This window comes from Triturus cristatus, chromosome 1_2 (assembly GCF_964204655.1).
Source record: "Triturus cristatus chromosome 1_2, aTriCri1.1, whole genome shotgun sequence".
Lineage (NCBI taxonomy): Eukaryota > Metazoa > Chordata > Amphibia > Caudata > Salamandridae > Triturus > Triturus cristatus.
In genome coordinates, this window is record NC_140580.1 from 320,499,020 (window position 1) to 320,523,201 (window position 24,182).

Here is a 24,182-nt window from a genome sequence, read left to right on the forward strand (position 1 = left end):
CCTCTCTGTAACGCAGCTCTGTGGCGCTTACTGGAAGCACCTGGTGGGCTAGTTAGCCCCCAGGGGCCCTCAGGATTGAAGGGGAATTATTTCCCCAACTTAAAATGTGCCATAGGGGCGTGTTTGCACACGTCACCTCAGGCCCCGTCCCCTCCCTTCCCCACTGTGTAAACACGCCCAGTGGCCGTTTTTTAAGTTGGGAGATTAAGGACCCTTGAATCCTGAGGATCCCCAGGGGCAAAATAGCCCACTAGGTACGTCCAGTAAGCGCCATTGCAGAGAGGTGTAAAAAGGGGCCCGGCCTGCACCACCTCTCTGCAACGCAGAGCAGTGGCGTTTACTGGAAGCACCTGGTGGGCTAGTTGGCCCCCAGGGTCCCTCAGGATTGAAAGGGAATTATTTCCCCAACTTAAAACGCGCCACAGGGCGTGTTTGCACACGTCACCTCAGGCCCCGTCCCCTCCCTTCACCACTGTGTAAACGCGCCCTGTGGCCGTTCTAAGTTGAGAGATTAAGTACCCTTGAATCCTAAGGGTCCCTAGGGTCCAACTAGCCCACTAGGTACCTCAGTAAGCGCCACAGAGCTGTGTTGCATAGAGGTGTAAAAAGGGGCGTGGCCTCAGAACACCTGTCTGCAACGCAGCTCCCTGGCGCATACTGGAGATACCTGTTGGCTAGTTGGCCCTCAGGGACCTCAGTATTGAAGGGGAATTAATTCCCCAACTTACAACTGGCCAGGGGGCACGTTTGCAGAGTGCTGCAAGGAGGGGGCGTGGCCCCCGGCGCGATGCCGGTCTTTTATTTATTTTATTTTTTTAAGAAGGAGGGCTGTGGGGCCCCCCTTCTTTTTCTAATTTACTGGCCCTGGGGACCCCACCCCGCAGGGCCTGCACCCTAATTTTTTGTTGTTGAAAAAAATACATTTGACTCTCCCAAGGCCTTAATCGGCCCCGGGGACCTCAACCCCCGGGCCATGGCCTTTTTTTTTTTTTTTATTCTTTAGGAGGGGGCTGCGTTGCCCCCCTCCTCAGGCCACTTATGGCCCCGGGGACCCCATCCCCCGGGGCCGGCCTTTGTTTTTTATTATATTAAAAAAATATATATTTATAGAAACACCTAGGACATGCTGGACAAACCGTATGAACCTATCACCATGACGATTTGCGTGATATTCATTAAAAGGCGACTATGCATAGAATGAATCCACATGGAATGTATTTACACCACTAGAGAAGCTCTGACGTGTCTGACGCCCTACCGTGCCTAATTCCGGCGCCCCCGCCGGTGGGTACTCTCCAAGTAGACATCCTTGTTGTTTATTTATACAAACATGGGTAGCTATTGACGGGCACATTTAATATACACGCACACCAAGCCATTCAAAGGGGATTCGACAAAAATTCGACCAAACTATGCAAGAAACCCCCCTCACGGTTAATAAAACACACATCCACCGCCAGATGTGTAATATTTTTTATGTTACTCTCTGGAAAGGAGACGAACCTCACTTGAGAGTCACAGCGTGCTCCTGGCTGATCTCAATGCTGTGTTACACCCGCCAGTGCCCGCCGAGTGCCTCACACCTCTGTGTTGTATTCCACCAGCTAGTGTGTATGCTATGACACTCTCTAGCCCATGTGCACTGTAACACCACCCCGTGAATATGTCATGCCACACTTGCCTTCGCACGGGTTATATTGCCCCATCTAACGTGCCTTCCTCGATGCCTATGTTATAACGCACATCGCTATGCCATACATATTACAATCTGGGATCCATATCTTTGTCACAGTGCATATGCAACATTACACTCCTCAGCACATATTTTATATTACAACTTTAGAGACTAGTTAGGTTACACAACACTGCCCTGTGCATATTACACTCCAAGGCGCATATCGCATAGCACGCGCTAGTGCCTGTGCTATCTCGTGCTCTCCAATGAATCTGTCATTGCGCACAATGTATTGCATATTATATTTCACGCCCCGGTTCATCTTATATCACACTTTTTGGTGCATAGTTTATACCATATACTATATCTAGTTTTCATTTTCAATCGTGCTCTCAGGACTATGTTCTATATAACACTGCGTCCACCTACCCTTTTCATGGGCAATACATTTTGCGATGGGGGGTGGAGGGTCAGGGGAGTTTCTGCCAAGTGAGCCCGGAGTCATAATCACAAACGTCCTCTTCTTCCTGAATAAAAGTGAGATTATGCTGCATATTTGTTCGTATTTTAAGTAGTTCGCACAGACACACATTTTAAAAACAATAAAGTTCCTAATACCCACCTTCTCTGAACAGTTAGCTTGCTGCCCCATCCACCTCCTCCCTATCCTCTGTTGACTGAATCCATGGACTAGCCTCCTCCCTCCTGCCGTGCATGGTCTGATGTGCTGCCACTGCCCTCCATTTAGCATGATGTACCAGTCCACTCCTCCTGCCCTCCATTGCCCAATTCTATGGCCCATCATTGACCTCCTGCTTAGCCTCTGTGCTTAGCTTGCTTCCCCTATTCTCCTTTCCCCTGCCCTCCGATGTCTTTGTGCATGCCCCTGCTCCATCCTTTTTGCCCACCATGCTCCATGGACCTGCCACTCCTATCTACTCTGAGTGTTCTGTTGAGCTGCCACTCCCACCTGCCTAGCATTGTCAGATGACTGTAACCTGTCCCTGCCACCCCCGCCCTGTCTGTCCACATGCCATGCCCCTATCCCCTTCCTCCTGTCCTCCATGGTCCATTTTACTGCCACACCCTTCGGCCCTCCCTGGTCTGTTGTGCTGCAACTGCTCCTCCTGCCTGACCCTCGAGGCCCCTTCCCCTGAACTCTCTGGTCTGTGCCCAGGTCCTGACCCCCCCTTCTATCCTCCATGGTCCTTTGTGCATGGGGGGCTTTGTCTTGCGGAATTACAGCCTGTTAGGGGCCTTACCTTGCCACCGTCTCCTATCGCTGCCTGTGCTCTGGGGGACGCCGAAGGATTCTCCCCGCCGCCGCACCATCATATCTCTGAGCGGCCGCAGTGTGGGAAAAGACCACAAGCCCCACGAGCCTCTGCGGCAGGAAGCCGCCACCGCCAGCTCGGATTTCGCTCCAGGAGGCGCTCAAATATCGAGGGCATTCCCGGCAGAGCGGGGGCTTTGTCTTGCGGAATTACAGCCCGTTAGGGCCTTACCTTGCCACCATCTCCTATCGCTGCCTATGCTCTGGGGGACGCCGAAGGATCCTCCCCGCCGCCGCACCATCATCTCTCTGAGCGGCCGCAGTGTGGGAAAAGACCACAAGCCCCACGAGCCTCTGCGGCAGGAAGCCGCCACCGCCAGCTCGGATTTCGCGCCAGGAGGCGCTCAAATATCGAGGGCATTCCCCGCGACGCGGGATCGCGCGTGGGGCGGCGCCTGGAGAAGCCCGGGACAAGGGCGGGACCGTCTGTGGCCGTCAGGGGCTGCAGGAGGCTGGGCTGGGCCCCCCCTCTAAATCGCTGGTACTGACGCATCTCACTCTAACCAGGTACTGTCATTGAGTAACATTGTCAATCACCCCCTGTTGTGGATTCGGACTGGGTTGTGACTATTGAACATATTTTGAAATAACCGCCCTACATACGTCAGGTGCTCATGTGTCTGGGCCCCCCTTCCTTGATACTTGCTTGTTCCAGCCACATATATTGTTTATTTACCTCGTGCCTATTATACACTCTGTTGGGGTTTGTTTTGAGCTGCTCCACGGTTTGCCCCTGTATTACTAATTTCAACTCGCTCAGGTAAAAGCCTGAGGGGGAGCGTGGGGGGTATGGCGGGAACAATGGATCAGTTTAGTACCCGTGTGGCCAATGTCATTGACAAAGAAATCTCAATGGCTGAGCGGCGGCTATCTGGTAGCCCATTTGGTGATAGACGATCCTCGATTGGCCCGATAGCTCAGATACCCTCACCGGAGCGTGTTTTGGACCCACTCCCGCACCCTCTTGCCCCCTCTCCTTTGGACCATCCTCGTGTGGCGGCCTTGAGAGCCAATATAGAAGGGCTTGAGAATCTGTCGGATACGGCACTTAATGCCCAAAGTTATGTGGCCCCAGTCGTAGCAGTAAGCAAGTCAGCCATTCCTATTTCCCACTCGGCTGACCCCACCACTCTCCTAATCTCACCTACCCCGGCGACTACCATGGTCCAGGCGGAAATCCAGCCAGTGCCCCTAAAGACTAGAAGATTTATTACCCTACAGAAAAATAGACTCTCTAAAACCTGTAAAAACCAGAGGCGGGCGGCTGTTAAGAGGGGCGTTTCCAATAGGGTAACAGGGGGGGTCTCTAGTTTATTCCAGGAAGATAAAGAAGAGGGCACCTCTGAGGGGAATGCAACTTCCGCCTCCAATACTCAGATTGTTGGTAGTGTAGCGCCCCTCTCCTTAGATTCTTCCCTGGTTAAAAAAATGGAGGAAATAATGAAATCTTTACTTTTGCCAGTATTAGATAAAATTAGAGGGCTAACTGAGCGAATGGATAAAATGGAGCAGACAACCCTAGATAATTTTTTCTTATTGAAATCTTTTATAAAAGTGCAGCTAAGATCTAGGGATGTCAGCTTAGGCGGGGGTTTTGCCAAAAAGGTAACGTCTACTGTCCAACACAATTTAGTTCCTACAGTCGACAACTCACCAGTTGTTTTGGAGGTGATTAATCATAACTTACTCCCTACGGTGCCTGTCGCTGGTACCTCTAGTACCATCGGCCTGTCTCTCCCTAAGCCTGCTGAGAAATTCAGATCCCCCAAAGTTACTACCACTATCCCAGGCAAAAAGACGGTTTGTCCCCCGGCCACGGCAAGCGTAGGTGAGGGAAATTCTACTATCACAGCTATATCTCCATTAGCTGATAGCGCACTAGAAATCCCAATTCCCAACTTAGTGGAAAATGCAAAAGCCCATGTGATGCATCCAGGTGAGGCCCCTCCCTGTGGGAGGGACTCTATTATAAATCTCCCCCCTGAGTGCCAGCCCTATGTAGTCGTTTTGACCGGGGTTCCGGTTCTTAGTCCAGGTAAGAGTGAGTCCTATACTGAATTGTTCAATAAGACCTTATTTTGGCTCAAAGAGAACAGACCCCTGCCCGAGTTTTGGGGGGGGCAGGATTTTACACGTACGTAGAGTCGGTTGGATTGGTACTAGGGAAAAATCTATTTGTGGCGATTGTATCATAGTGAATTTTGAAGACCCAAGGATTGCCAGTTTCATATGTAGAGGTCCCATGAAGGAACATAGCTTAGTAGGAAGCATGGGTTCAATTGGTACTTGTGACCTCAGCTATTTTAATCCTTCAACTCTGTCGAGGCAGACCGGAACACATATGTGGGAAGGTCGGGACAGTAGACAAATTCATGGCTGTACTTCTCAATTCAGACTATTTAATAATGGTCCTGGCCATTTGCAGGGTCGATTTTGGAAAGGTTATTGACAGGTAATTCCCTTTATACGTGAGCTACACATTGAACCAGCTGGGGAGTCATTAATTGCAAGTTTACCCCTTGGAGAGCCGCAGGTGATCTCTTCCATTACTACCCTCCCTCCTTTTCTTACGCCTAGGAGACATTTACAGGCGCTGTCCCAGCTTAGTGGGGAGACGCCTGTTGAAGGCTTTCAAACTCCTTTTGCTGTGGTATCACCTGTCGGCGATAAGGATATTGTCATGGACTATACTCCCATCATAGGAGCATTGGCTTTAGAGCAGGGAGAGATTTCCAGCATTCCTCTAAAGGTAGTAAGCTGGAACATTGCCGGCCTAGCTCGGAATATAAGCATCCCAGACTGGAACATATTTATCGAATCTTTTTTGATTTGTTTGTTCCAGGAAACCTGGTGCATGGATCCACAACATAAGCTGGGATACACTACTTATTTTGCACCAGCAGTTCGACCGAACGGAGGCAAAGGGCGCCCCTCCGGAGGCTTGCTAATATGGGTAAGCATTTCCCTGCGGTATTCTATTAAAAGTATAGCCACTAATTCCCCGGATCTTTTGAGACTATCAGTAAGAGGCCCGTCTGGTGGAGGAGTGCTTGAAATATTCAATATCTATGTTAGAAGCACTAGAGGTGGTTTATCTACTCTTGCCCCATCTGGCATCGACGAGGAACTCAAGTGCTGTGGTCCAGACTCCCTTGTCTTATTAGCTGGGGATTTTAACTGCACATTCGAACCTCTCGCTGTGGAAGATGTGCTGGGCATTAGTGATGATGATACAAGGAGAGGCATTCCTCCGTTGTCAATTACTCCTATTAGAAGATGGACCCAAAACGCAATTGACCTCAATGCTCTTTGCCTGGAGCATGATCTCAGAGCAACTAATGGTAGATCCAAATCAGACCAAATGGGGGCACATACGTTTAACAGAATAGGACATTCCTCTAGGATTGACTACATTATGCTGAATTTTCGGTTGTGGTCTTTCCTGGTGGATATGGAGGTTCGGCCTTCTATTGATAGCGACCACAATCCTCTAATCCTGTCTCTGTCCCCACTGTGGAAGGGTTGGTCTCCCCCCCTAACCCCGCATGTGTGGAAAACAACCCATGAAGTGTGCCCCTCTAATTGTGGTAGGCGCCTGAAATGGAAAAATATCATTGGTAATGAGGCCAAGATGCTGGAGGTACAATCTGTAATGGCTAATATTACACTCTGCCTAGACTCCCCCTCATTCAGTGTGCAAGAGGTACCTGCAGTTTTTAAACGAACCACAAAGGCTATAGGTGAATTATTCATAGCCTCCACTGGGGGGAAGAGGGCCATTAAGAGTGGTGGCAGGAAGGGTCCTGCTGGATGGTTTTCAGCTGCATGTCGTATGGCCAAACGGGAACTCCTAAAGGCAGTAAAATCTAAGAATAGAGTTCTGATTTGTGCCGCGAGGAGTAATTACAGGAGGGCATTAACAAAGGCAAAGACAGATTGGGAAGACCAGTTTTGGTGTGACCTGAAGGCCGCTAGTCTAAGGAAGGATGCAAAGGGGTTTTGGGACCTACTCAGAAATAGAGAGAGACCTGTGGATACAATGATTACCTGTAACGTACCTGAGTGCGCGTGGGTTAATCATTTTTCCCAACTCTATTCAACGACCCAGGACCAGGGGGAAAGCTTGAGGATATGCCACCCTTATGCACCTTCTCAGTCTATGGATGAGCTTGTGTTCACATCCAAGGAAGTGGTGGAGGCGATTAATACCCTTGTGCCCAATAAAGCTGCTGGCCCGGATGGTATCCCAGGAGATTTGCTACGCATCAACCCAGTCGAATGGGGAAAACTTATCTCCGCCTTATTGAATTCCAGTCTTGAAGGGGCATCCCTTCCGACTTCATGGAAGGGTGCTGAGGTCGTTCCTATTTTTAAGAAAGGCTGTCGTAACGACCCAGCTAACTATCGCCCAATAAGCCTCTTAGATACTTCTCAAAAAGTGGCTGGAAAAGTGGTTTTGACAAGGATACTGCAATGGCTAGAGGAAAAGGGTATTCTCTCAGACTTTCAGGCTGGTTTTAGAACAGGCACGGGGACAATAGAGCAATCCTTTCGTCTTCTGATGTTATACTGGAAAGTGGTTTTACTGGGCAAAGGCAGTCTGTATCTTGCTTTTATAGATTTGCGGACTGCCTTTGACCTAGTTCCCCGTAGCCAATTTTGGAGTGTGCTCAGCGAACAGGGTATACCACCTTATTTGCTGAGCTTGTTGATAAACCTCCATTCTGATAATTTTGCCCAGATTAGGTGGGGAAATCAGGGACAAAAGACAGCACGTATACCTGTAAATAGAGGGGTACGCCAGGGTTGTGTCCTTGCCCCCACTCTGTTCTCATTGTACGTCAACGGAGTGGTGGAGCATCTGCTACAACACCCCGCAGATGCACCATCCCTGGCCGGTAGAAGAATACCCACCCTTCTATTTGCAGATGATACCCTTCTGATTTCCAAAACCCCGGTGGGTTTGCAGAGTCTATTAACTAACTTCAAGTCTTTTTGTGATACGAGAGGGTTAGCTATTAATACAGCTAAGACCAAGTATTTGGTCCTTAACCCCCCGAAAAGGTTGGCCAAACCACCGTCTTTGGACTCTGTTACCCTTGAAAGAGTGTCAGAGTTCGACTACCTTGGTATTCGCCTCTGCGACTCCATGAGCTGGAAGTGTCACCATCAAAAGATGTTGCTGACCCATAAGAGGGTGGTGGGTGCCTTGCTTAAGGAACATCGTGCCTCATCCCTGAAACCCATTGCTCCTGTCCTAGATATATATAGGGCAAGGGGGGTTAGCGCCGCTCTCTATGGGGCTGAACTCTGGGGGGTCTATAAGGTGGACAACTTGTCCCGTTCTGAAAATAAATTTCATAAAGATCTTATGGGGCTCCCTTATAGCACTCCAACTCTCCCACTTCTTTTGGATCTGGGCACTCGGCCAATCAGCGATCAGGCTAGGCTCCGCCCTCTCCTCCTATGGGCGAGAATATGGAGAACATCAGAATTATCCAGTTATGCGGATGGCCTAACCGAGGTTCTGGGGTTACCAGGCTGGTCCAAGATCCATTGGCTGAGGAAGGTCAAGCGTCTCCTTTTCTCCCTTGGTCTTGGCGAGGCCTGGATTAATAGAACCACACCTCCTAAGTCTGAACTGAAAAAGATTTATTGGAGCTGGGTGGCGGGCATCAGAAGCAGTAATGTCAATCTGTGCAGGTCCACTTTGGATTTTCTTTTGGTCAAAGAAATTTACTTTTGTGAACCTTACCTGGATGTCATCTCCAATCGTAAAGACAGGGCCCTATATTTTCAATTCAGAATAGGTTTACTCCCTGTGGGAGAATTAACATCCAGATGGAAGGTTCCATCTCAAACAACTTCTCTTTGTCCATTCTGTGATAAGAGGTCTGAGTCTGTTCCCCATTTTTTGTTTGAATGCCCGGCTTATGCAGCCCCCCGGAGTAGGTGGTTAAAACCACTTTGCAGAGAACTTGGAACCAGACATTGTTTAGAAGCCCTACGAATATTAAAAAATGACCCAAGGCCCTTTTTTGCTTGTGGTTTAGCCAAGTTCCTAGGATGGGCTTGGCGCATTAGGTCATCTAGGCTTTTGTATGTGGTTTAATCTGTTTTTTATCCGATATTCTTACCTGTTTTTAGCTAATTTATTGGCATCAGTAGCAGTATGAAATGTTTGTCTATCTTTCCATGCACTGATTCCTTTTTATCTTCTTATTGTACAATGTTGTAGTTTTGATTTTTAAGATATATTCATATCGAAATAAAGCCTCTTTGACTGACTGGCATGACCCTGCACCCTCCTTCTTGCCCATCATTGCCATTGTGCTGCCACTAACCCTCCCGTTTGCCATTCATGGTCTTCTGTGCTGCCATGGCCCCTCCCACCTTCCCTGTGTGGTCAGCTAGCTGCCCCTGACCCCCTCCCACCTTCCCTCCATGGTCTGTGTGTATGCCATCATAGTCTCATTGTTGCTCACCATGGTGTGTCTTGTTTCTAGTGCCCATCATGCCTGACCTCCATGGTCATCTTGCTGCTCCTGCCCTGCCCCCTTGCCCCCTTGCCCCCAGCCCTTTGTTTCCATGTGCAAACCCCTATTCCCTCCCTACTGGCTTATCTGTTCCATTGTAATGCCCCTGGTCCGTCCCCCCTGCCCTTTATGGTCTGTTATGCTGCAGCTTTCTCTCCTGTCTGTCCATTATGGTCAGCTAGCTACCAGTGCCTCTTTCCCCTCTGTTCTCTGTTGTCCATGTGCATGGTCCTGTTCCCTCCCTATTGCTTTCTGTGGATTGTTGTGCTGCACTCCCATCCCACATGCGCTGTGTGGTGTATTGTGCTGCTGCAAACCCTGATGCCTGCCCTGTAGGGTCAGTTTGGGGCACCTCTCCATTTCCCTCCTGTCCTATGTTATCCGAGTCCATATCCCTAGCCCAAATCCTCCTGCCTACCATGATCCAATGTACCATACTTGCGAACATTTAGAACTTGGTAAGAGGGAGATTTTGAAAAAAAACTGGGGTATTGATTTTCCCCTTTGAGTTACATTGAAAAAGAGGAGATTGTAGACAGGAGACAGATCAAATAAAGCCCATTTGAGCTTAAAAACATTGGACGTTTCCTGGCTGAAAAGGGTCTGTTGGCATGTATGGTTGTACTACCACTGCCTCTTCCTTCTGCCCACAATGGTCTAATATATTGCCACCGCCTCTCTTGCCAGTCCTGTATTGTTGGTTTGTTGCCCCTGTCCCCTTTCCACTGCCCTCCATAGTCTGTTGTGCTACCACTGCCCTTCCTGCCTGCCCAGTGTGGTCAAATTGTTGCCTCTGCACTCTCCTACCTGCCTTCAATTTTCAGAGACCGTAACACTGGCCTCTGCCTCTCAACAGTATCCCAATGAACAACTAGATTGCTAACATTCTATATTTATTACAAAAGTGTGGAACGCCTGACGTCATCTTGATGTAATCAAAACTGTAATACCTAGAGTATTTCCTTTAGAAATTACATATATGAGAGGATCTTATTTGCATCAAAATTATGGTTAGTGCTCTAAAAAACTAAAATGAGGACATATTTTCTGAGTTTTCAAATAGCGACAAAGAACTTTTAAATTATTTGTAATCTTTATGTTTTTTTATCCAGTAGACCACTTGATTAAATGTTGCACCTAGGGGAGAGGATGTGGTGTTACTTCCAGAGCTGCAGACTTTGCAACTGAGGAACCTGGTTGGAGTTTCTGCTTCAGCTCAACATTCTGTGATTTTGGTCAAATCACTTAATCTCCCCATGTCTACAACCAAAATGAATTTGATCTTGTGTGATGCAACCAATGCTCATGTAAAGCACTCCTATACCTGACAAGTCTGCACTATATAAAACTGCAAAAACACACAAAATAAGTGTTTTGCACACTTCTGTCATTGGGCTACATGTGTGCTACATCTGGGTGATATTTGTGCTGTATTTGGGCTCTTTTGTCTCTGGTGGCCATCTTGGGAGATTTATTTGTTAAGAAGTTTCCTAATTTCCTCATTTACTGCAGTCTCCTCAGTAGGAAATGCTTTCAGTTTTTTACTTTGATTCCATCAAGAAGGTATTCAGATATGTCACACATTTGCCATAAATTCTGAATGTTAGCACTCTAGTTGCTCATTAGATCACTGTAGTAAAGCTACTGCTCACCAGGGAAGTCTGCTGCTGGTATTCAAAGTGCATGTTTCAGTCTGCATGTCAGAATGTTTTTATGAAATAGAAGAGGATTTGAGAAGTCAAAATGTGCCCTAATTTTTCTTTCTGCAGCACTAATCATAATTTCTATCGCAAAATGAACCCCCTTATTTTGTTCCTTTGTAAATTAAATGCTAGCGCTCTAGTTGTTCGTTAGAACACTCTGGGACATTCTGTCATTGGGCTATACTTGGGCTACATCTGGGTGATATTTGGGCTACATTTGGGCTCTTTTGTCTCTGGTGACCATTTTGGGAGACTTATTTGTTATGATGTTTCCTAATTTCCTCATTTACTACAGTCTCCCCAGTAGGAAATACTTTCAGTTTTTTACTTTGATACCATCAAGAAGGCATTCAGATGTGTCACACATTTGCCATAAATTCAGAATGTTAGCACTCTAGTTGCTTATTAGATCACTGTAGTAAAGCTACTGCTCACCAGGGAAGTCTGCTTCTGGTATTGAAAGTGCATGTTTCAGTCTGCATGTCAGAATTTTTTAATGAAATAGAAGAGGATTTGAGAAGTCACTCAAAATGTGCCCTAATTTTTCTTTTTGCAGCACTAATCATACTTTCTATGGCAAAATGAACCCACTCATTTTGTTCCTTTTTAAATTAAATGTTTTAAGAGTTACCACTTTATTCCAACCAAGATGGCTTCAGGTGTGCCATACGGTTGTCATAAGTGGGACTGTTAGCGCTCTAGTTGTTCTTTAGAACTCTCTGGGAAGCTGCAGTAGAACACAAAGGAATCAACTGACAGTCTCTGCCCTTGTTGGATGTACATGTTTTACTGAGAATGTCAGACTTCATTCTCACATGACTGAGAAAGGTAATGTGAATTTACAGAAAATATGCTCTCAGTTTAGCTTATAGATCACCTTCCAAACCTCTGTGGGAAAAGCATGAGAAAATAGTTTTCTCTCAGACATGATTCATGATATCACAGCAGAAGGCTTTTTCACATGGTAAAATCACCTTAGAACACACCACAATTCCTAAAATGAGTATGGTACCATCAACAAATGATTTATAATGTAACTAAAGTCTTAAAACCTTCTATTAATTGCAATGCTTTTTAATGAGGTGCTATCATGTATATTGGTCCCAAGATGGCTGCCAACACTTCTTGGATGAAGTGCTGACAGCCAATCAGATCTCATGATGAGATGTGTGGTTAGGCTCCACCCAGATATATATGTGATTTTACTTTTGATTTTCTCAGGAACTACTGAACGGATTTACACCATTTAAGCAAAAGGAACGAGTCTGAACTGAGGACTACCTCTTTGCCAAATTTGGTGTAATTCCGTCCAGCACTGCGGGCTGTAGCTGCGTCAACAGGTCCTCTGGGAAAATGCATGGGGAACACGTGTTTTGGGACCCCCCTTTTTTCTCGGCCCCCGCTTGACGAATCACCGTGAAATTTTCAGGATAGGAGTGGACCAGAGTTGGCCAAAAGTTTGGAAAATTTCGCGAAGATTCATCAATCGACGCCAACGTTACTCCAAATAGAATGTTGCGGTTTTCCTATGGAAAATAGGTCCTAACTATAACTACCTACTGGCGACTGCCAGTAGGTAATATATGTAATATATATATATATATATATTTATATATATATATATATGTTCGCTCCAAATTTCACCCAAAGCTGTTGAACTCTCGGCGGGTGCAATAACCGCAAGTGTGTGGGCAAAGAGACGTTTAAAATTCAAGCTCCCAAAGAAGCGAAGTACTCACGGGACCCATTCCATAGATTTAATTCAGCAGATGAATTTCGGCATTCAAGCCTTCCTCAGTGCCTAACAACTTGGCAATTGGCAATTCACAGATTTAAATATACATCACCCCGATCCCATTGGAGGAGCACGTAGTCATGGGCAGCAACGAAGGACTAACTTCAATGAGGACAAAATACCCCTCTCTTTGACGGCAATGATAGCATGTCTCTGATGGCTTGCAACCCGATGGTAAACATATCATTGCTAGTCTTTATGAGAGTTCTTAATGTCACATTCATAATTTTCGCTCACATGCCGTCCGTTCATCCGGTCCACCAGAGCTGCATTCCACTCTTGTGCCTTCAGTTGCCAATGCCTTAGTCGTATATCTCGGTCCCTCGCCTGCTCAGATATCAAATTACACCATCCCACAGGCTTCAGTATGAATTACTTAGACCCCCAATTCATGATTGGCAGCAACGGCTGCTGGGGTGGCTATTTTCGATTCTTGGCGGTTCAGACAGCATAATTAATGTTCACTCCAAATTTGACCCAAAGCTGTTGAACTCTCGGCGGGTGCAATAACCGCAAGCGTGTGGGCAAAGACACGTTTAAAATTCAAGCTCCCAAAGACGCAAAGCACTCACGGGACCCATTCCATAGATTTAATTCAGCAGATGCATTTCGGCATTCAAGCCTTCCTCAGTGCCTAACAACTTGGCAATTGGCAATTCACAGATTTAAATATACATCACCCCGATCCCATTGGAGGAGCACGTAGTCATGGGCAGCAACGAAGGAGTAACTTCAATGAGGACAAAATGCCCCTCTCTTTGGCGGCCATGATAGCATGTCTCTGATGGCCTGCAACCCGATGGTAAACATATCATTGCTAGTCTTTATGAGAGTTCTTAATGTCACATTCATAATTTTCGCTCACATGCCGTCCGTTCATCCGGTCCCCCAGAGCTGCATTCCACTCTTGTGCCTTCAGTTGCCAATGCCTTAGTCGTATATCTCGGTCCCTCGCCTGCTCAGATATCAAATTACACCATCCCACAGGCTTCAGTATGAATTACTTAGACCCCCAATTCATGATTGGCAGCAACGGCTGTTGGGGTGGCTATTTTTGATTCTTGGCGGTTCAGACAGCATAATTAATGTTCGCTCCAAATTTCACCCAAAGCTGTTGAACTCTCGGCGGGTGCAATAACCGCAAGCGTGTGGGCAAAGACACGTTTAAAATTCAAGCTCCCAAAGACGCGAAGCACTCACGGGACCCATCTGCTGAATTAAATCTATGGAATGGGTCCCGTGAGTGCTTCGCAAAACTTGAAGTTGGTGGTAATTAGCGATTCCTTAAGGCTAAAGTGCACTTTCTTTTGTGCTACTTACATTGCATTTAAAGAATCGCAATTTGCGATTCCTTAAATGGAAGAGCAAAATAAGGAATCGCAATTTTGAGATTCCTTATTTTGCTAGTAGGTTTCAATGTACCTACATTGCTCGCTGCCAAATAGCGAGTGCTAATGCTGAAATTCTGCGAATTTCAGCGTTAGCGCTCTCTATTTAGCCACCTACATCTGGCCCAATAGTTTTCATAATGTGTTTCAAAATATTACATTTTTATTCACTGCTAGTACACTTCAGACTAGAACTTCTTCTTACCACAAAGTTCAGCATATTCCTCAGACTCTGAATAGGTCAGCAAAATAGCTAGTGCTTCCTTCCAGTTCTGCAAGTTACACTCTAGCATTATATTCCTCCAGTTGTGCTGCACCACAGAGGAAAGAAACTGAAATAGAACAAAATTAGAAAACGCATCACACTGTTGTTTTAGTTTCACAGAACACAAAATGGATACATTTTAGTAAGTCAATTAACAAACTGAGTAAAGTCAACACAAATAGAAGCAAAGCACATTGTTCTTGCTAACATACACTCCAAATTTCCTGTCAACAATAAATTACCATTAACTGAACAGAGTGAGGAATATTTTTAGGTCTTGCTGGGGAGTCTTAGCTGTATTGTAGTTGTAAGTCCGCAATAGCATGCCATGCAGTCTCTACCAGCTGCAGAACGGCAGATACAATGTGGCATGACACACGTTAGATATTCGCTATTTCTAAAATGTCTTACGTCTAATTGTAATATTGCAGAGATGTATGGAGTGGGATAAATTGTATGTTGCAGTAGAAAAACAAATGGTCGAGCCACTGTGGTGGGTTGTACATCACTACACTGAGAATCACATCAGTAGTCACTACATCACTTCCACAACAGTCATTACATCTCAAGAGTATTTCCTTCACATGCATATCATTGTTTATATATATGTTTTTCAATTATTATATATAATGTTTACATCTCATTTGCAACTGATAACTCCCAACTCTGTATTCCTTTGTTTCTGATTAAAATTTGTATATGTTTGTAATATTTTTTATGTTCTTTTAAGTTATATTTATTAATTTAAAAACACATAGGAAAGCAACTCTAGGTCAAGCAATCTCTTCGATTAGATTTTACCTCGCTGCACAAACTTAAGCCCCCTTCATTCTAGATTGGTTCATACTGTTTGATAGGGGAAATACACATGGAAAATATCGCATGGCATAAACCATTTATGCAGATGTGCGGCACATACAATGCTATTAGTTATCATTGCTGGAGGATAGGGGTGGCATCTGAATTCATTGAAGGTTTTGCTTCTCGTGAGGCATGGGCCCTCCCAAAACTCAGCAGTAGTAATAAATTCTGCATTACACTCTTCACATCTGCATATCTGCATATACAATATAAATGTGTTAAATTATGGTTTGCTTGCCTCTAAGACTCACAAAACTCTGAAATTCACTGAATAAAAAACACAGTTTAATCAAAGTTATGGATACAAAACAAAACCTCAAAGCTCGGCATGGCAGAAACAAAGAAAAAAAGGTGAAAACTCAAAATTTTGTAGAGTCCCATCTCAGATTCGGTCTTGAACGTCATTGTCCAGGTCCTCACTGTGCTGCTACTACATGACCACGACGCTCAGCCACCCCTTTGTTACCGGATTCTAAGGTAGGCTTTTGTGGTGAGTGTGCATGTACAGTCAATGGTGTGTGTAAGTTGTTGGTCTGCACTGCTATATGTAAAAACAATGTCCAGTACATATTACCTACATGTACATATTGACATACACATCTTTTATAGGTGTACGGAGATGTAAATAAGTAATACTCACCTGTCTCCACACAACAATTGCCCCACTACATCAGGACTCCATCACCAGGACACCGCCAGTACAACGGGAACATCTAAATCAGCTAGGTGCAAACCCACCAACCTGATGGCAATAGACTACTGCTAGACAGCAGAGAAAACCGCAGCTGCGGCAGTCTTCGGTCTCTAGCCGCATCGGGAAACAGCCATTACATCACATGTGTTACAACACATGCGATTACAACGTGGTCGATACAACGACCGTGTTGTTACATCGCAGTACATTTACAATGACCTGCTGTAGGGGGTGCTCTAAGCTAAGGAATAGAATAACTTACTATTCCAAAACCTTCCCTACTGTTGCACTGGAGTAAAATATACTATTCCAACATCCATTCCCCCCCTACAGCAAGTCGTTGTAACGGCACTGCGATTTAACAACTCGGTCGTTGTAACAACAGCGTTGTGATCGCCCGCATTGTAAACGCATGCGATGTACAGGTATATATTCTACTCAACATCTAAATACGGCAGGCGGATCGCCATCAGCTCAAGAGAGTACTTGGGAATGCCGCTGCGGCGGGATAGCGGTAAGACCGTCAAGATGTAAATCAGGCCCATAGTTGGATAAACCAACTATAACTTGTGTGTAAAGGTATGTACACTAGTAAATTAACATCCCTGTGAAATACACTCCTAAACACATAGCACCATTCCCTTGGCATCACAAAAGACAACTGCTGGTGTCTGTGTATCTGTTAAGGATATTCAGACCGACAAAAAAAGGAGGACAAACGAAGAAGACAGGTGAAGTGCAGAAGGGTCCCACTGAGGTCAATTGTTAAGCCTCTGACTTTGGGTGATGGGATATCCAAAGATATTGGAGAAGACGCCTCACTCACTTATCGTGACATGTTTCATCATAGGCGTCTTTACACACCCAGGTAAGATGGTACTACCTGGGGGGACTCAACCAAAAGATGTTATGGGAGTTCTTATATAAAATATTAACTGGCCGTGCAGGGAACCAGATGAGTGAAGTTAAAAATACCTACAGGTATACCCAAAGAGTAAGTTTATTCATAGAGTACCTGGGGTACTGGATAAAAACGTTATTTATTCAGAATGCCTCTGATGTGGGTAAACCTGTATCAATAACGTTCAGAAAAAAAAACCTTCTTTGTATCACGTTTTTATCCAGTTTTATCTGTTGCAAGGTGTGAGATCCGGACCTCTCGTTTCAATGTTAGGCTAAGTAAGGACACCGTCTGAGATAGCCCTGCTCACCCCCTTAGTGGCTTGGCATGAGCAGCCAGGCTTATCTCCAAGGCACGAGTGTACAGTATGTGCAACCACACTCACAGCAACCCACTGATGTCACAACAAATAGATGCCACACAAGTGTTTATAAAACAAGTATAATCTTTATTTAAGAAGATATACAATATGACCACACGCTACAAAACCAACATATAATAATGGGTAGTATTCTTGCAGGTGGATTGGTAGGTTCTAATCCCAACCACCGCTTCTAACCAACAGTTACGTTTACTTCTAACTGTTCCCAAAAGGTTAGGCAGGTCGTATTGCTAGAATCACACACGTTGCAAAAGAAAAGAAATACAGCAATGCGTAACGATATACCCCCTTACTGTGCACTTGAGAAACAATGCCATATGTAGCACCACAATCATGTACTTTGCAATAGAAGGAATAATGCAATGTGTATCACTACCAGCATGCCCTGTGCAAGAAAGAAACAAAGCAATGGAAAAACAATGCAAGGCACCACGTAATAATCCTGGACTATGCAATGAAGAAATAATGCAATGTGCCACGTTAGAAATCATGTACTCTGCAAGGGAAAAATAACGCAGTGCATAGCGCAACCAGCATGTAGTTCATCAGGCACAATTAAGGTCAGGTGTCATATGACAGTTCGATAGTTCGTTAGCAGCAGTAATGCAAAGTGTAATACGACAGTTTAGGTGCTCCGTTAACAGTTGCCCCCAATCATGGATCAATGATGACACAAACGTACCGCTTCTCACTCCGGCCCCAGTACTGCCCCTCCTTGGGCCAGCACAGACCTTGATCAGAGCTGAAGCAACAGGCTCACGCAGCTGACAGAAGCGAGAGGCCGAGAGAGTGTCCCTCCGGGTCCGCACCCCACCCCAGGTGGTGATCCACGTTACCTGGGGGGGCACGACCCCACTCTCCTCTCCTCCTTCAGCACATTGGCCTTGATCCAGAACTCCGTCAAATGGGCACGGCAAGCTCGGGCCGGCGGCTCAGCTCCTCCGGGGCTGCCGGTCCAGGCCGCTACTGCTTCACTCGGAGGGCCTGATGACCTGGCCCTCTTTCCAGTGGTCTCAGTAGACACCTAGACCCGCCCTCAGCACTGTGGAGACCTACTTCGATTTCGGTGCACACACCACCCTGGCACTCCACACCAGAGCCTGTGTTTGCACCATGACATGCACTCTGCGTGTCCGAGACTCGCCTCTTCTCTGGTGCACACGATGACAAGGCGCTCTTCACCAACGCCTCAGCTCGCACCACGACACGCACCCTGCGCGTCCGAATCTGACCTCTTCTCCCGGTGCACACGATGACCAGGTGCTCTTCACCCAAGCCTCAGCTGGCACCACGACACACAACCTGCGCGTCCGAGTCGCACCTCTTCTCCTGGTGCACACAATGACCAGGCTCTCTTCACCAACGCCTCAGCTTGCACCACGACAAGCACCATGCGCATCCGAGACTCACTTCTTCTCCCGGTGCACACAACGACCAGGCGCTCTTCACCAATGCCTCGGCTTGCACCATGACACGCACCATGCGCATCCAAGACTCACTTTTTCTCCCGGTGCACACAACGACCAGGCGCTCCTCACCAACGCCTCGGCTGCACCACGACATGCTCCTTGCGCGTCCGTGACTCAGTTTACTCCAGTGTGCCCACGATCACAAGGCACGGCTTCTGAGGATCTCAAGCTGCAAGAGCACACGCACACCGCGTTGCTTGGGACTTCTCCGGAAACTTTTATGTCCCTGTGTTTCCAAACACGGAGCCAGCTCACCTCCTTGGGGTTCAGGACGCAGCACAAAGCACAGTCCTGCTCAAGAAGGTGGTGTGGGGGGACACCACCCACTGCAATGTCCCTTCAGTCTCTTCCTTAGTAAAAGCTACAAACTGCAGGCCAGCCCCAAATCATGAAGCAAGGGTCAGTCCTATGCAGCAGTCTCTTCAGCAAATCCTTCTTTGTCAGAGGTTCTTCTTGATCACGAAAGAGGCCAAAGCCTTTGCAGACTCGACCTATCCATTTCGCCATTCAAAACTACACCAAATTCTAGGGGTTTCGGTTCTCTTAGTTATACCCCTTCATGTCCTTGAAGTTCTTTGTGCTCAGGGGTCCCTGACCCCTCCCTAAATCAGTTCTGGGTGTCTCCCTCCCAGTGTCACCTTTCTCCCTTTGATACTGGGGGTCTGGATCCTTAACCACTCAGCTGGAGATGGGTCAGTTAGTTTATAGCACCAGCCCAGGCCTTTTCACCTCCCGGGCTTCTCCTCCCCCTACTCTCCAGATGCAGGGCAGCCTGGTGCAATCTCAACCCCTCACTGGGTCAAGACCTTTCCCAGCTCCTCTCACCTCACAGATCCAGACAGTCAATCTACATTCAGCAGAGACACACAGAAATGCTTATAGCACAAACTCAGCCACTTTCTAAAAGAGTGGTTTATGAACACACAGTGACAAGACCACTTTCACAGAAAGATATGTTATGACACTGCGAGTTCATACATACTAAACTTCACCTCTCCATTATAAACTTACAGGAAACTAGGCTTCCAAAACACAATACCCAGCCTCCCTCATTCTATCCTATGGGCAGAATGGCCTTTCACCAGTGAAAAACGAAATGGAGTGTTTTTCACTGTCAGGACATAACACACACCTCAGTAGATGTACTGCCTTTTACCTATACTGCACCCTGCCCAGGGGTTACCTGAGACCTACCACAGGGGTGCTCCATGTGTATGCAAAAGGGAAAGTAAGGCCAGACAAGTGGTTGCACTTGTCAGGACAACATGCTAACTTAGAACTCTGCGCGCAGGCCCTACACTGAAGGCCTGAGTTCCCTTCTCTGCGCGCCTTTGCATTACTAGCCCCTGCACACACAGTGCACATCCCTAGGGACTTCACTAGTAAGGTCAACATACTAATCATGGCCAACCAATTACCACTACACTTTACATAGAGAACCCTTGTACTTTGACACTGATTAGCAGTGGCAAAGTACCCAAGCATCTATATTGGCAACTCTATGTCAGGAACACGGTCTAGTAGGAAAGCAAAACGTTTAGGGAACTTTAGCCAAAAAGGCCAAGTCCTACAGGCGTCTTCTCCAATATCTTTGGATATACCATCACCCAAAGATAGTCAGAGGCTTAACAATTGCCCTCAGTGCGACCCTTCTGCACTTCTCCTGTCTTCTTCGTATGTCCTCCTTTTTTTGTCATTCTGAATATCCTTAACCGATACACAGACACCGGCAGTTGCCTTTTGTGATGCGATTGTATTTGGGAGATTGCAACTGATCTGCTTCTCACACTCTCTTTTGTGAATAAGAACCATTATCTTGACAACATTCACAATTATTTGTTTTTATTAGTGCGTGGTGTGAGTGCACACCACTTCTAATTGATTAGTTTTGCACATTATACAAAAGGGCACTTCAAGTGCCTAGCATACATTGCACCATTAATAGTGTGTCCACTTACTGATGGCGCTAGAGATCCACATGAAACGAATGATACACTCAGATTTGTCCCTCTGTCTGTTACGTGTCCATCTCGTCTATACGCCATCTGTAATTCTATCATAAATGGTCCCAAATGGTCTGCATTAAAGGTCTATGGGTTTGGATAAGATGTATATTCTCTAACAATGTCATGTAGGTCCCAAAAGACTAAACAGTCCCATTCCGAATAACTCTACTACATGTGGTTCCTCTACATTAAGCCAATGTGTTAGACTGACATCCTTAGCATGGTACTCCCCTCGATGCTTACCTTCTCTCCCCAATTCTTTTCTGAACAGGTGTTTGTTGGCATTAGGATTCTGTGTACTTTACTACTGTTAACCAGTGCAATGTGCTTGTGCTCATACCTAAAAACATGGTAAAATTGTGCCACACCTAATTGGCACATTTCATTTACTCATAAGTCCCTAGTAAATGGTACTGCACGTACACTGGGCCTGTAAATTGAATGCTACTAGTGGGTAGGATCACCCATTGTGCCATCCATTAAAGTAGCCATGCAGCCTACAGTGCAGTTTTAAACTGTTGTTTCGAACTAACAAAATAAATCCTTTAGCCAGGCCTAAACCTTTTTTCTTCATACTTATAGGCATCCCAGGAGAGAGTGCACAGTACTTAAAAAGTAGGACATGTGGCTTTAAGTTTTGCTTGTCCTGGCAGTAAAAAACTCCTGTAAGTTGTTTATCACTGTTGTAAGGTTATTATCTCTCTCTCTTAGACTAATCCTAGGTTACCTTATTACATTTAATAAGTGATAACTTCAGTTTGGTATGAGATACAGAAATGCCTTTTCCACTCACATGAATTTGAATTTAAAATCCTCTTTAATGGTCAGAATGTAAGTTACTGTCCTGAAAATGTCACTTTTAGACGTAGGCATTTTTCTGCCCTAAACCAAATGTGCCTTTGATCAAATTCACATGACTTTCAATGGCTCTCCTGTTGTGGGTTGTTTATTGTTTGCAGACATGAGGATAAAAAAGGGCAAGGTATAAGAGGAGTGGTTCTTCCTGGCAGGATGCCTGGAGGTGAGGTGGCTGATTGCACTTCAAAGGGCCCTGCCTGCAGCACACACAAAGGCAATTACACATGGCCTGCCCTTGTCTTTGTTGCCCCACACAAGTTGGTGCCTAAATCAGGTGAGAGGAAAACCTGACAGAACCAGTTTTGAGGGTAGGTCCGGGAATCCCCCAACACAAGGCTGGTGCCAGATATAAAAGAGGCACCTTCAAAACCTCTCACCAGAATACTCCTGGACATGTGGAAGACTGAGAAGAAGGACTACACTGCTGTTCGAAGAAGAAAGCCTGGGTCTGATTGCACTGAACCCACGCTCCCCAGAAGTGACTTCAAGTGCCAGCTGGCTGAACTCCTGTTTAAGCAACAGGGACTCAACAATGTCCCAGAGGCTTCCCTACAACTGCCAAGGTGACCAGCACCAACTGGATTTGCCTAAGCCATGCTGGTGGCCTCTGCTGAAGTGAGTACGGATCCCCAAGAGGTGCTTCAAAGGTCCTGAACCCTTGCCTGGCATCAGAGGATAGTCTTCCAGACCTCAAAGCAAAGATACAGAGGTTTTGGGCTCGTCAAGACCGCAAAGTGATCTCTTCGCACAGAGAAACAGCCGCACGTGATGACTGCCAATGCAAAGCTCCAGAGGGATCTGCTCCTCGCGCCGACAGCGACTGTCAGCAACAACCGCCAAAGGGAGGACCCAGCGAGACGTGCACTTCGTAGCGACAGCGGAAGCCCACGTAGGCATTTTTCTGCCCTAAACCAAATGTGCCTTTGATCAAATTCACATGACTTTCAATGGCTCTCCTGTTATGGGTTGTTTATTGTTTGCAGACATGAGGATAAAAAAGGGCAAGGTATAAGAGGAGTGGGTCTTCCTGGCAGGATGCCTGGAGGTGAGGTGGCTGATTGCACTTCAAAGGGCCCTGCCTGCAGCACACACAAAGGCAATTACACATGGCCTGCCCTTGTCTTTGTTGCCCCACACAAGTTGGTGCCTAAATAAGGTGAGAGGAAAACCTGACAGTACCAGTTTTGAGGGTAGGTCAGGGAATCCCCCAACACAAGGCTGGTGCCAGATATAAAAGAGGCACCTTCAAAACCTCTCACCAGAATACTCCTGGACATGTGGAAGACTGAGAAGAAGGACTACACTGCTGTTCGAAGAAGAAAGACTGGATCTGATTGCACTGAACCCACGCTCACCAGAAGTGACTTCAAGTGCCAGCTGGCTGAACTCCTGTTTAAGCAACAGGGACTCAACAATGTCCCAGAGGCTTCCCTACAACTGCCAAGGTGACCAGCACCAACTGGATCTGCCTAAGCCATGCTGGTGGCCTCTGCTGAAGTGAGTACGGATCCCCAAGAGGTGCTTCAAAGGTCCTGAACCCTTGCCTGGCATCAGAGGATAGTCTTCCAGACTTCAAAGCAAAGATACAGAGGTTTTGGGCTCGTCAAGACCGCAAAGTGATCTCTTCGCACAGAGAAACAGCCGCACGTGATGACTGCCAATGCAAAGCTCCAGAGGGATCTGCTCCTCGCGCCGACAGCAACAACCGCCAGAGTGAGGACCCAGCGAGACGTGCACTTCATAGCGACAGCGGAAGCCCACGTCAACTGCCATAACAAAGCTCCAGCGATGATCAACTCTTCGTGCTACAACAGCGTTCGTTCGCGATGCTCGACCTCATGCTGGTAATGATCTCCTCACATCCCACCCAGCAACAGCTCCTCATGTGGACTTGAGAAGGTAACTCTTCAGCTTGATGAACCTGGCCCTTGTATCTAACACACGCTCCATCACAGTCGATCTGTACCTTTGACTTTACCCCGGTCCAGCGCAACCAGATAACCATGAGAGGCGCTTTGTGCTTTTAGGTGCTAATTTCACCTAAAACTTTAAAAACTTGTATCTCTGGTTCTACTGATTGAATGTTTGTTGATTTAGTGTGATTTTAATTCTTAAAATGCACTGCATTTTTCTAAATTGGTTTGGTATTTTATTGGGGTTGCATTTTCACCATATTACTGTTTGCCACTAAGGCACGACTGAGTGCTTTTGTGCCAAGCTTCCAGAGGGGTAAGCACAGGTTTATTTAGTGATGTTTGAGATTCACCCAGACAAGGATTGGGTTTATTATTTGAGTGTGGCTTCCGCCTCTCTCAA

The 24,182-nt window shown here is 46.4% G+C and overlaps 1 protein-coding gene across 2 annotated transcripts in view; it reads right to left on the reverse strand.

The window, feature by feature from the left end:
• Positions 1 to 24,182, reverse strand: part of SEC31B (SEC31 homolog B, COPII component) — a 1,155,786-nt gene that overhangs the window by 672,259 nt on the left and 459,345 nt on the right. For both annotated transcript variants that reach the window (XM_085603885.1, XM_085603887.1), the window contains exon 16: positions 14,636 to 14,762. In XM_085603885.1, coding sequence (XP_085460011.1) covers positions 14,636 to 14,762 — 127 coding nt within the window. The remainder of the gene's footprint in view (positions 1 to 14,635; positions 14,763 to 24,182) is intronic.